The following is a 13,184-nucleotide window of genomic DNA, read 5'->3' as shown; positions in this document are numbered from 1 at the left end:
GAACAAGCCCGGCACGAATACGGGCGCCGTCTGATCTCGGTGCTGCGTCCAGTCCGTGCTCCTCTCAGTTCTATCGACTGTAAGCGCCCGTAAGTGTCTTTGAGCTGTCAGTCTGCATCGCGCTGAAGCCATAACGGAAGCCTCACTCTTCTACTGAATGGAAGCCTTTCCTTAACGGAAAATGGGAACTGAGTCTGTGCTACTCGAAGATCTACATTGAATTCTGCGGAGAAGCTGAACAAACTTCGTGTCACATCGCACGTGGTGCTTTTCGATTTCGACATTTTGGAAAGGAACGTCGTTATCGTTAACGGAAACTGCACGCCGAGCCGGGCCAAGCCCCGGCCGAGAAAGCTTGAACGGCGCAGCACAAGACAGCGAGAAAAAGAGCGGGACATCACTCAGAAGCGGACTTATTTGGCTGTCGTCCCGGAGCAGGACTTCAGTACTCGGCAGATGGGTAGTGGAACATCGTACGAAGCTACCATACTACCTTGCATGTTAACCCTGGGCGGTCTGTTTCCTCCGACCACATGCCATGCCATGTTGAAGAACCCTCTGGAATGTCTGCACCGGGCCGATTCGCAATTGGGCCGTCTCGGACCAGTAACAGCCAGTGGATTGCAAACCCGAGGCACCGAAGCTCTCTGTGGGAATATTTTGGCTAGATCATTCCTATCACTGATCAGGGGCAGATGCAAGCCTGATCGACGAATGGGCAGCAATGATAACCGAGCTCACCAGAGCTAGAGTACGGGTAGAGGTGTAGGTAGGGAGATCGCCATACGCCCACCAAGAGCCGCAACCCGATGACACTGCCGGCTACTGGACCGGTGAACGTTGCCCCCCTCTGTCATGATACCCGACAACAAGGAACCATGTACGTTTGGCAGCAAGTTCGGTGGTACCTAGTACACTGTCAAACTGTACACCCCCTCATGCCGCTGGCAGCAGCTGCTACTACTGCCTCCCTCCTTCGGCAAACAAAGATCAAACATAGAGATACGAGGCGGGAAGGGCAGTCACAGACGAAGTGACGGCTCTAAGCGCCGGACCGCACCCGTCCCTACTCTACCACTGCCGCAGGGCTCTCTCGGCTCTCTCTTGTCTCCCCATTGTTGCTCCAATCTCCAAGTATCCCGTACGACATATATACTTTCAATAGTGGCGCCCGGCTCGCGGCTCACGTCACCGATGGACCTAGCGCCCGGCTAGCTCTGCTGTCTAGCAGTCCGCGGCATGCGAGCGTTGTATGCCGGTTGTCGGTTATGGGGTTAGTGGGCTAATTAGCTCAGGATTTACAGTACTGAGGTAAGAAGTTTACCTACCATGTCACTTACATGAGAGAAGGGAAAGAGGGGTTGGGACGATGAGCCTTGAGGTGGGTTTGGTCCCTTTTTTAGCTTGAATCCCGCCCTGGGTTCAAGCATTGCGCTGCTCAATGTGGCTTGCGGGCTGGGCAGGGGGTTTGGGGGGCAGCAAAGATGCACGACTTGTCGATGTTGCACTTCTACCCGAAAGCCACACGAAGAGGAATACGAGGAGCAAGTTTTTTGTGCACCCTTCTTTCTACTTATTGGTTGGGCTGACTGACTGATCTAGCGTCGAAGCCACTCTCGCTGCGGGCGGCTAAGAATGTTCTTCCTTCTTGACCGGACCGAGGGAATGGAACAAACGCCTCATTGTTCAAATTTTCTCTTCCCTTGGTTTGCGCCATCGCGAAGGCAGACATCAAATGTCGTTGGCGAATCTAAACGCCACGACGTGCACGGGTCCAACCGCTTGACGTCCCAGTCCGGTTCTTGGTGAACGATGACACGCCCCTCCCATCATCGACATCGTGGGCTTGAAATGTTCCTAAACGCCCGCGCCCTTCCAACCCACCCCCGGGGGAGAAATTCAACCGGAGGAGAATCGATCCGAAGGGAGAGGAAACAGCAAAAAAAGAAAAGAAAAAGAGCGAGGCTGAACCAACAAGCAAAGGAGAGACAGTGAGAAACATCCGAGGCACTACGATGCGCGCTATGGACTGAGACTAAACCCCAAGCGAGGAGAAAACAGGAGAAGAAGTCCAACAATTCCCACGTCCCGCTTTGGCGCCGCTCCTCTTTGGACTTTTTGGCTTCGCCCGCAAAGTTTGGGCAGAACTTGGCGCTACATGTTTTTTCTTTCTCGGCACCGCAGTAGTTACCTTAGTCCCTCGGCTGTAGTTGCTCAGGGCGCGTGGTGCGTTGTTCGCGTGCGCAGCGAAGAGTGGTTGCTTGACCTCATTTGATGTGAAGCGAGAGGCGTGTGTATATGCAGATGTAGCGCAGGCTGCGAAAAGAAGCCATCGCTCGACGAGAAGCGGACGACTTTGACATCTGGTGTAAGTACACTTTGATGTCCTCACTGTTCGTCTACCCTACTCTTCATCATCCCTGCTTTTCGCCTTCTTTTACAGGTTTGGGTAATGAATGTCTCATGATCGAGAGACATTGAGTTCAGGTTGGACTCCATCGAGACGCATTTCGCAGATTTGCTACCTCCGCTACCGTGGGACACTATTGCTCACGAGACCCTATCGAGACCTGTTTTCGAGGCCCGCCGTCGTCTGACGATGAATGTGTGAGGAAACTATATGCAACGCCAATGCCGAATCACTGCATCGTGAATACGAAGAAGCTCACGAGCGGGACACTGCGCAGTAGAATGCAGGAAGAATGAGGGATTTGAAGGTGATGTGAGGTCCCGAGAATGCAACGGCATAATCAACTCGGAGGATGAGTTGGGGGTTTGGAGACGACAAAATGACAAAACGATTGCACCTGCCGGAATTCGAATCCGGGTCCCTCGCTGATCTCGGATCACAAATTGGGAAGTGGAAGGCGAGGATGATAACCACTACACTACAAGTGCTGGTTCATGGTGGATACCGAGGCAGCAATCTCACGATGTAGGGAAAGCGGCGGCAGGACGGTATGACCCCGCTCTGGGGTTTTGAGGTTGGTGGGGTTGATGGAATCTGAAGGGATCTTGGACCTGGGGCTAGGTAGGCTGGCCAGTCTGTCCGTGATCGTCATCTTGTGTGAAATGAGTGTTGGATCTCTTGAAACTTCAGCCGCCATGCTTGCATGAAGCGAACGCATTGTCATCCGCTGGGAAGACGTGAGCACGCTGTGAGTAAACAGTCTCGGCTTCGTTCAAGAGACTCCACTTACACGGGTAGGTAGCCATCTAGACTCAAGACCACTTCACCTGAACTGAGCTTGAGTTCTCTCTGATGCTGAACTCCTTACTCCGTGAATCCGGTTGAGAACATCCCACCTCCTCAACATCTCTCACGACTTTGGAAATCAAATCAATCCCGTCCCTTGTCCCTCGTCCCTCGTCAAGACCGCATGTCAAATCCCCCAAGTCTCCCAGTATCACGTCGCTGACATCCGTTCACTCGTCGGTCTCTGAAGACCAACCGACTCTTATAAGAATGCAACCCGTTCCAAGCACATTCATTCGGTATCAGTCGGAGGAGGGAGAGAGAGATCGTGAGCAGGACGGGGATATGTCGATGCGAGGGAATGACATGGCAACTTCAATAACACTTTCAAGAGCCTCGAATCTCATCGTTTAGAAATAATACTCTTCAAACTCTACACGACATTTCGCCATTCGTCTCGTCTTACATGTAGTAGACAACCAACATACGCGCGCGATGAGTAATGGTGATGAAGTCCTGTCAGCGTTCACGGCAAGTTCACCGTGGTCTTCTCTCGTAGGTTGCTCCTGAGACCACCATTCAACGCTGGAAGTCGTGTTCAATATTGACTATCAACTCAGGAGTACCCAATAATCCTATTCACGCAAACGCTGTAACTGGGTAGTAAGTCAAGTTAACCCTCCGCGGCACTTTCTTGACTATGCATCCAACCGCTTCTCCCCAAGGAACACAGTCCAAGCATTACTCCTCACATGACTGAGCACAACAGCTCAGTTCCATCAATATCCGAGGCATTCTCTCCGCGAGGGAATGTTTCCACTGACCTCTCGTTCCGGGGGTAGCGGCATGGCAACTCTCTCTGGCTCTCTAAGACCTTTGCCACGATCTTGATGCTCTTCCTTTCTCGCTCTTTCCGCATCAGTCCATCGACCATCTGAAGTCTTGTCTTCAACTCCAGAATACTCTGGCAGTCAGAATCTTGTGCCCTTCCGAGTTCGTATTCAATTTTGTCAAAGGTTTCGATCATATTGACATACAACAGTATGTAATTGAATGTGGAGTAAGAGCGGTTCCCATCAATATCGTCGTGTAGGTCTGCTTTGACTAAATCGAGGATTTGCACTCGAGAAGGCTCAAGGTATCCCCTTGACACGACTACATTCAGCAAAGCATTCGGTCTGGTATCGGACTGTTGGGACTGTGCTTGATCTGACTCCCTCAAAAGGGCATTCATTCGGGATAGCAGCTCTTGATCGTCTACACCTAAAGTTTTCTTGAAGCGGTCCACTAGATTCTCTTGGCCCTTGGTCCTTGGGTTCAAAAGAGGATCGGTAATTAGCTGAGAAGCGCGAAGCAAGGCCAAACGAGTCAGTGGGTTGAGTTCATTGTCTGGTATCCATTCAACGTTCCATTCCGCTTCTCGGTAAAGCAACAAATGAGACTTGGTATTGAAGGCTAAGTTTCTGCCGACGTCGATTGCGCGATGGTATCCTGCCGATGCCGGGAGGGCCGGCTTTTGTTTTGCTCTGCCAGCACCCCACAGGAGCTCTCCCCTGCCAAGAAAGGCTTCAGAGAAGTTGGACTGTGGAGCTTGGCCGCCAGGGAAGAAGCTATCTCGAAACATGTCTTGTAATGCTCCATAGTGAGCCAAAGGCTGTTTGATATGCTTGGGTTGGACAAGCATGTTGTGGAGATGTATCATGGCCATCGGTTCCTCGAGGTTGTCCCAGACGAGCATGCTCGTGCGGTAAACCCTTTCCAGACCCTCCATCAGTCCCACGCCACAAAGAAACGGAGAGTATTTCCACAGACCATTGGGGCCGGTATGATCGAAACGGGATATCGGGAGTATGTTGCCATCCATTGGGACTGACTGACCCAGGAAGTCGAATTCTCTACAAACTACTTTCAAGAACTCCATCATTGTCCGCCTATGCACGTTACGGTTTTCTATACCGTAAAAATTAGCCAGCAAGTTGGCAGACCGAAGAAGCCCGTTGCTGACCCCCAACTTCTGATCGTCGTTATTGTGATTGTCGTCGTCCTTTTTGTTGTCGCCGATGTGCAGCTTGATGTCGCCGATGAACCGTTTAGTGCCGCCGTTCTTTTTGCCATTGCCACTACCATTGCGCTCCTCATTACTATTTCCCGTTTGTCTACGTCCTAAAAACCCATCAATATCTTCCATCGGACCAAGCGTATCTAGACATCGTGGTCCAAGGACATGTCCCCGCCGAGTGCTGTTGGTCCAGCCACATGACACGGTGAAAGCATCCACAATGCATTGTAGCTGAAAGACGTGACGAGGCATGATGTATCGGAGAACATCCGTTCCTGGCTGCTGGATCGCCAACGCCGTGACAAAGCATGCGAAATCCCCGAGGCCAAGAACCGGCTCAGACCCCGTCCCTGGACTATCGGGGAAGTCTTCACGCCGCTCCCACTCTTCATCACCTCGGTCGTAAAGGTGTTTAGGTCCTGTATAGGAGTTGACGAGATCGTAAAGCCAGTTGATCGTGTATGAATGCCGCCACTTCAGTCTTTGCTTCTTGGTGGCATTTCGTAGATCAAAAGTTGGATCCCAGTCTTTGATCTTGGCAAGCATCTTCTTAGTCGGCTTCCCATTCTGTGACTGTTGATAGTCTTCGATGAAGTCAACCAGATCTCGGTAGGTTCCCAGCTGAATGTACTCTTTCAAGTCGACGGAGACCGTCTTGGCTCCGTCATACTGCCTCGCGGGACTCAGTTCTGCCAAAGCTTTGATGAATGTGCCTTGTGCAGTCTCGAGGTTTCCACGGATGATGGCTGCCATAACCGTTTCGTATAAATGTTACTCTGGGATCTCGCCGAAGACATCTAGTTCGGTATCCTGGACCATTTTGATAGCGACTTTAGACAGTGTGCCAGCAATAGCACCATGCAACCCACAGTAAGCTGTCTCGCACCAGACATTCTGAAGATAGTTTCTGAGGATGATGCACTCCTTGACGATTGCGCAAGCAGCCATAAAATTCTCAGCTTCCCCAATCCCATCGGCTTCGACGATGCTGTATTTATCGATAGGTACCTGGTTCAGGAGGGCACCGGGAGCCTTCTTCGCCTTCTTCTTGCCCTTGCCACCTCTTCCCGATTTCGCTTGGGCTCGCCTTCGGGATCCACGAAGAGGAACACGGCTAGCGTCGTTTGATTCCTCGTTAGAGCTCTCGAGGCTTAGGTTTTGCAAGTCCAAGGCTGAGAATTGGATGGCGTCGGCAAGCTTTTCTGGAGTGATATTGCTGGTATTCGATCGAATTTTCTCACCTCTTGGCTGCGCAGTCTCTATCCAGGCGTCTCCGCCAAGGGCAACGAAAGCCTCTATGACGAGTTGGATAAACGTATCGTGAATCTTGATGTCTTTGCCATACTGAGGGTCTTCCTCAGTCACAATACGTCGCAAGAAAGCCAGATGCTCCGCCCTTGCGTCGATGACGGACCTGAAAAGGCAGGATGTGGTAGGCGGTATCGTCTGCATGTGTTTCTTCACGAACTTGGCTACCGATGGAAGGTTATCGACACGAACCTGTCCGGTTGTGTTGAACTCGACCGACGGCTCCCAGGCACCGTCGTCCCTTTTCCGCGTCTTGATGATGAAGTTGGATGCGTGGATCAACCAGTAGGCGAGGTGTCTGGCGTCGCGTTTGTACACGACGAAAGTGTTTGGGATAGCCATGATCAATGATGATGCTGTGAGAAAATGACCACGAAGTCAGCATCGATGACAGGGTATATAGTGTGGCTTTCTAGTGATGCTGTGCTTCATATCAGCAAATGAAAGATGCACCAGGCCCTCACTGGGTGATACATACAAGTCATTTGTATCGGAATCGATGATTCAGCTGCTGTTTTCGAGTCCTTGATCCAGAAGAGAGGGATGTCGTTGAAGATCTCTCTCTGGTGGGTGATGTAGTGACGAGAGAGAACGCAGCCTGACCAAAGACCAAGGCAAGGTTTGCGGGAGGGCAACAAATTGCCCAGCTTTCTTGTGCAGCTGCGAAGGCACTTCGCTTCCATTGAGATGCCTTGCAGAACTGTTACTCTTGTCAGCTTAGACCGGGAAGCTGCGAAGTAGAATAGGTTCGTTTGGGCTACGGAAGGTGCCCATCGTGAACTTACGCCATCACCTTGCTATCATCATTTCCGACGAAGGTCGCTCTTCGCTCCGTCTTACAGGCCTCGTCTTCCTACCTCCTCTGTCCCTCATACCGACATTCTTCGATGCGAAAGGAAAGTGTAAACGCACTACTAGGGCAAGCCTGTTGACAAGAACTCCCCATTTATTCTCATCCGTCATCCATCGAATACGAAGAGTAGGTGGGAAGAAGAGCTTTCGACAAGCCCCCGCACATGGTCATCAGGAGGGAAGCATGAAACGAACAGATAATTAATTTGGAGAAGAGACATCTTTGAATTAATCAAGTCGCAGATTTCCCTACGAAGAAAAGAAGACTCCCCGGCGCACAGCGTGTAAGTGTCACGCTGAATTGGTAGCTTTCGTCTACTCCAAGCTACATGCTCACCCTGTGATGCCAATGAGCTATCAACGTCACCACCTCTTTGCTTCTATAACCGTCCATGCGTTTCAGAGACTTATCGCTTGGCTTGCTCACTCAACCAAGTCGTCGTCGTTCATACATATAGTGATGAAAATGATGCCGATGATGCGAGTCGTGAGCCCCGAAAACCAGAACGCCATGTACCTGATAAAGTATGCAACCCTGCGTCTCCCGATGCTAGATCTCTATGCCTGTTTGCACCATCCACAGTGCGTTGAGTGCACAGTTGGACTTTCAATTGTCCAAGTCGTCTAAGTGCGGCCTTCGATTACTGGGGCCGCGTCGTTGGTGACATTATCCAAAGTCCGTCTTTCTCGTTCATCGGCCCATAGCGCCCCATCCCTACTGTTGAATGATGGTTCTGTCAGGATACAAGCCCTGAATAATAGTCCAACACCACCGTGTAGAACTGTCTTCGTCCTTAAGGCCCCGAAGCCAACTAATGCCCTGTGTGATCGTCATGTTCGCTGCCTCGTCAAAAGTCGAGTCGCAACGGCTTTGCCGAATTTGGAAGAGGGTGGGGTGTGTTGTAGATAGGTGCAAGAAGATGAGTATGCCGAGGATATTTTGAGACCAATAGTAGAGGCAAGGAATCATGCGTTTATGCTGAGCGGCTGGCGGAAGGATGATAGGCCAGAGAAGGCAAGCTTCCAAGAATCTCTTTGTGGCGGACAAGTCGGTTTCGGTCAAGTTTTCTACTCGTGTATGCAAGGCCTTGTATACGAAAGGCCTGAATAGTAAGTACTCGAGATGGTAGAATCGAGACCGGAGTAGAGCTTCGAGCACATCGTTCGAGTTAGTATAGAGTGAATCATGAAGATATCCCAACATGGGAGCAGACTGCAACCCTTCCATGGCGTCGGCGGTATACAAGGTCGGCGCCGCGTAAAACTGTTGGTCAGGAACCTGGGGATTGAGGACCGGGAAGGATGCTTGGAATGCATCCAAATGCTGCGTCCTGTCCCATTGCAAGACGCTGGGCAAAGAAGTGTGCCACTGGTCAAGCTGTGAAGCTAAATCGCCGACTAGATCTTCGAGAGAGTCGGCCAGGTTCGGCGAATTCCAGTTGGTTTTCGAAGTGGATCCTCCAAGAACTGTTGCATATGCAGCGTGTCAGTGAGGGTCAGAATACTGGGGGGTTTTCGATGAGAGATTTGGAAAGGTCAGCTCGCTGCACTTGCACCCATCCGGGGGATCCATATGCGAGGCGCACATCTGTGGCAGAAGCAGGTGGCAAAAATAGAAAAAACAAGAATACGATGCCAAGCGCATATGGAGCCGCCAAACAAGGCGTTATCGACGTGCGTTGACCAGGCTGGGAAGAAAGTGGAAATGGAAATATGGTCGGAAATGGAGAGAGGGTCCGAAACCAGGAGGGGGACGGGGACGGGGGACATTAACTCACTTCTTCTCAAACTGCTATGGATCTTGACCCCCAGATTTCGCAACGAAATCTGGTGGAGGAATATCTCACCACAATTTGATCTCCTGTCGTTGTGTATGCTTTGACTCAAACTCGCATCTTCGGTGTGAGCATAGGCCGAGAAGGTTGGCAGTTGCATACTCGCCTCCAGCTTCTCGAGGCCGGTTAAAGGGAGGTCGAGTTCCAAGTGAAGACCGCTGCAGCAGAGCACCGGTTGTTAGATGACGAGTTCTTGTGGTGGGAAAAGCAAACCCTGCCACAGCTGAAGGTATACGGAGTGCAAGACAGCAACCGACGTGGTGCAACAGAGGTCCCTTGCCCATCTGCGAGTTGAGGCTGCCTTGGCCAAAAATCCATGAGCAGAACAGGGGCTGGGATTGGGGGCACGATGGGGCCGGGAGAGGAGGCGTGGGTTGGGGTTCTCGGGATGGACTGTAAATCTGCGATGCACGTACGTTTCCATGATGGAGCAATACCAAAAGGCGCGGCGGATCTGATCGCCGCGCACTGAGCGAAGTTCGGCAGAGTTACTATTAACGTCCGTCAGCCCATTTCCGGATCAGCACCTCACCTCAGCCATTTAAAGTCTCAAACAGCCCCTTCTGCAGACAGACCACCCCTATGTCGCCTTCACTTACCTGGTAATCAAGGCGCGGCAAGCAAGGGACGCCGATATGGTCATTCTCCAAAACTCCTGTGCAAGATTTCGATTCAGCCAAAGCTTTCAAGCACTCTTCTTTTCAGGTACACTCACCACATGCCGAGAACAGCACTCATAGTACAGCCTGTCGTTGGCCAAGCCAATTCCGGATCAGTCAAGCTTTCGCACCATACGGGGGGTCCGCACACCGAGATGCGGCCCGGGCGGCCGGACCCGGCTCCGCAAGCCAGTCCGTACAGGGAAACTTACCCCGCCAAGATATACATTTGGACATTCTCCAAAGCACACTCTGTCATGGAGAACCCCAAGCGCCGTCGCGCTTCGTTGAAGAATACAAGACCCGGCGGCCGGAATACCAACTCGTTTGTTGACCCGACAGGTTCACCGGCACTGTGGTCCTCGAACGCCGCAAAGGCCCCGCCAGATCCTCCTACGAGAGCAACCTCGGCAAGGGCCAGCACCAGGCATACCAATGTAGATGCCGCATTTTCTTGAAAGTGGCTACTGCAAACGTCCTGCAGTGTTTTTTCCATGAAGTATTGACGGTCTAGAACAGGATGGATTCGATTGAAAGTATCGAAATACGTCGTGACGCGGTCCACAACAACGGCGTAGTTCAAATCCGTCAGTTGCGGCGTCTGTATGTCTATCGCTAAGCTCAGCGACATACGCTCATGATAGCTCACCGTTTCTAACCCGCCTAGAGGAAGGCGCCGGTCTTGGCCTTGCTGATGGAACAACTCGGACGGAAGGTCGGGTTCTCGGAAGGCGGATTGGAGGTTTGGTATTTTGGGTTGGACGTCTTCTAGTTTCTGTCGCACTGCAGGCCATGCCATCATCTTAGTGACTGCAGACGCATATCGGTATGGTTCCTGTCGCAAGGGTTTCGGGGTAGGTAGGCCTTGAGCCTTCAAAGTGCTCGTCGACGAAGCGTCATCGCCACTATCCTCAGACTGGGAAGAAGACGGGACGCTGATCTGCATATTCTGGAGCTGAGCAAATAGTTGCGGTATTTGACTGGTATTCTCGTTGATGCTTTTCACAATTTCGAGTAATTCAACCAAGCTTTTGTCTTTTCTATAGCCAGTTAGCATGTCCAGACTGAGCTGACAGCGTTGCTCTAGGACGCAGTCGTGGGCTCGCTCCGACTAAGAGAGACAAGAAAAGAAGGCAGCAAGAGTTGTTCTCGTTTCCAGGAGTCGCGCCAGGGCCGCTGACTTACTTAGTTGGTACTGGGTCTCCGTAGAAGCATTCAAGCCCCTTCTTTTCGCAGAAGCCACAGGTTGGCTTGCGTTCGTCGCATTTCTGCTTCCTAGTACGACAGGTGGAGCATGCCTACAGAGAAGTCAGACTAAATACAGGCCAGTGTCGAATCACGGCTGGAGGAAAGAGAAGGACGGCGACAGTGTATTCTCGCGGATCAAGACAACGGCCGTTCGCCCTCGCATCGTCTACCACTTGGAACTTGTCCACAACCCTCGGGGGGATAGCCACGAAGACAAGGCCAGGCTAGACATGGTGAGGATAGGTACGAGGAGCAGGGCTGAACTTACTATGGCGGCGATAGGGCCACGATCCTTCTTTTGGTACATTCGGCTGGAGCCCGAACCCGTTGAGCTCGAAGCCACAGATTTGGAATCGAAGTTCATTATTCACCTAACAGTGAAGGGGTTCGGGAGGATGGTCGAATCCGGGGGGGTTCGGGTCATTCAGTGAGATTTGGTAGTTGATGTTGAGGCGAAAGGGTGGCATGCTAGGCTAGGCAGGGCGACAAGAGAGACGGAAAAGTCGAGACCTGCGGGACAAGAGGCCCAGCTCAGGCAAATGGTCTGGGGTCGTTGAGTCTGCAGAACCCTAGTGGCGATGAGGGGGCAGCAGCGGCCAGGAGAATGGCCCAGGGCGATTCTCGGCCGGGCGCAGCATCCGCGAGCTGCTGGGGCAAAAGATGCAAGTTGATTTTGGATGTCGACGTCGAAAGGTGGTTGAAGTGGCTGCGAGGGCCCTTGGCGAGACTCAGTTGAGTCCCGATGAGGCTGTTGACCAGTTGAACGAGGTACAGAAACTATGGGAGATGGGAGGAGACGTGGAACCGGTGCCCGTCTTTTCGACCAAGAGAAACGGCACGGCAGGCGGGGTGGGATATGGGTCTAGGTCACCCGGAGTACATGCCGTGCACCAGTTGTTTTCACTTTCTGGCTTCTTGTTCCTCAGAAGTGTGTCTCCCTCTGTCTCTGACTCTGTTTCTCTTTCTCTCTCTCTGTTTTTTTTTTTTGGACCTAGAATTTTGTCGGAGAGGAACGTGCGGCACCGCCGGCGCTGCGGGTGGGCTCAAAGACTACACCGGGGGACGTCAATGCCGACGAGCGTTGTTTGTTGACTGGTAGACACCGGTAAAAACCGAGCGTAGTTTGTGGTACGCAGCCTTTCGGATTTGTGTGTGGAAACAGAACGCTGGCGAAGATGCGGCGAGAGAGAAAAAAAATTGTATTTGGTCGGAGTCGTGTCCGACTCCCCGTCACGGCGTCTGTCGAAGAGCAGTAACGCAACCTACGCACACGGAAGGTGGAAGGAAGGGCTAGGACGACGAGGGCAACCAAAACGATAGAGGCAACAGCAGCGACGCTCAAGCCGCAGACATATGCGACGACAGCAGGGCAGGAAGCTGAAGCTTCCAAACGGCGGCAGTTAGACTGTTTGCTTACGCGCCTTCGGTACGAAACGATGGAAGAGCAGGTTCGTCCTAGACACGAACTCTACATGCGATGCACAGTTTCGTTTTACCTGACAGAGGCCAAAAGAAGTGCAAGGGGACGCGGACGCGGCCCAGGAGTGATAAATTGATGTTCTACTAGCAGGACCAGATCACGAAGCGGAGCCATGAGAGAAAGGGCGTAAGTTGATGAGTCGTTACCCCGTTACCGTGTTTGGGGGGGCACTTGTGATCATAATATATGCAGAACTGACAGTTCGAGGCCGCAGGGAATCGCACGCTAATAACAGCCAGGTTGGGTCGACAGACTTGGCTCAAAATAAGTTTCACTACTGTTGAAGCACCCGAACCCGAATGTAGGCACGGCGAACACGCTTGTCGGTGGTCATCGGCGGCAACGGCAACGGTAGCAGCAACAGTAGTGTGCCAACGATAGCACGGCACAGATGGGTTGGTTGCGTTGAGAACACGGGTAGAACGAGATGAGATGCGCCATACGATGCGTGAGAGCGATACGATGCGATGGGTTTGTGCCGCGCCCAGGCCTTTGGGGGGTAACATAGAGAGTCATTGGTTACCATCCTCATCCCGTTCAGCCTGGG

The 13,184-nt window shown here is 52.1% G+C and overlaps 2 protein-coding genes and 1 non-coding gene across 3 annotated transcripts; all 3 read right to left on the bottom strand.

Annotated features, from left to right (window-relative positions):
• Positions 1-2,802: 2,802 nt before the first annotated feature.
• BDP55DRAFT_t113 lies at positions 2,803-2,898 on the bottom strand. Its single transcript has one exon. It is a non-coding gene; the product is annotated as a tRNA-Gly (tRNA).
• An 894-nt stretch (positions 2,899-3,792) lies between these two features.
• Positions 3,793-6,913, bottom strand: BDP55DRAFT_738978 (uncharacterized protein). The gene is made up of 2 exons (XM_060580393.1): positions 6,125-6,913; positions 3,793-6,001 (listed from the first exon to the last, which is right to left on the bottom strand). Exons 1-2 carry the CDS (start codon positions 6,903-6,905, stop codon positions 3,945-3,947), a joined length of 2,838 nt encoding a protein of 945 aa, XP_060431997.1. The 5' UTR covers positions 6,906-6,913; the 3' UTR covers positions 3,793-3,944.
• A 1,173-nt stretch (positions 6,914-8,086) lies between these two features.
• BDP55DRAFT_64297 (uncharacterized protein) lies at positions 8,087-11,102 on the bottom strand. Its single transcript, XM_060573485.1, has 7 exons — positions 11,091-11,102; positions 10,122-10,949; positions 9,966-9,996; positions 9,850-9,905; positions 9,667-9,741; positions 9,194-9,408; positions 8,087-8,882 (listed from the first exon to the last, which is right to left on the bottom strand). The coding sequence occupies exons 2-7, from the start codon at positions 10,853-10,855 to the stop codon at positions 8,131-8,133; spliced, it is 1,863 nt and encodes a 620-aa protein (XP_060431996.1). The 5' UTR covers positions 10,856-10,949; positions 11,091-11,102; the 3' UTR covers positions 8,087-8,130.
• Positions 11,103-13,184: the final 2,082 nt, after the last annotated feature.

This window comes from Colletotrichum godetiae, assembly GCF_030913485.1.
Source record: "Colletotrichum godetiae strain CBS 193.32 chromosome Unknown BDP55scaffold_12, whole genome shotgun sequence".
Lineage (NCBI taxonomy): Eukaryota > Fungi > Ascomycota > Sordariomycetes > Glomerellales > Glomerellaceae > Colletotrichum > Colletotrichum godetiae.
Note: the sequence above shows the minus strand (reverse complement) of the source record. Positions and strands in the feature narration are given on the sequence as shown.

What these genes read in the sequence shown, in the direction of transcription:
- BDP55DRAFT_738978 (XM_060580393.1), bottom strand. Translation starts at nt 6,905, where the DNA reads ATGGCTATCCCAAACACTTTCGTCGTGTACAAACGCGACGCCAGACAC. An exon ending in CTGGTGCGAGACAGCTTACT is followed by an intron (nt 6,002 to 6,124) that starts GTGGGTTGCATG and finishes CGGTTATGGCAG; the next exon opens with CCATCATCCGTGGAAACCTC.
- BDP55DRAFT_64297 (XM_060573485.1), bottom strand. Translation starts at nt 10,855, where the DNA reads ATGCAGATCAGCGTCCCGTCTTCTTCCCAGTCTGAGGATAGTGGCGAT. An exon ending in CAAATGTATATCTTGGCGGG is followed by an intron (nt 9,997 to 10,121) that starts GTAAGTTTCCCT and finishes GGCCAACGACAG; the next exon opens with GCTGTACTATGAGTGCTGTT. An exon ending in TATTGCTCCATCATGGAAAC is followed by an intron (nt 9,409 to 9,666) that starts GTACGTGCATCG and finishes GCTCTGCTGCAG; the next exon opens with CGGTCTTCACTTGGAACTCG.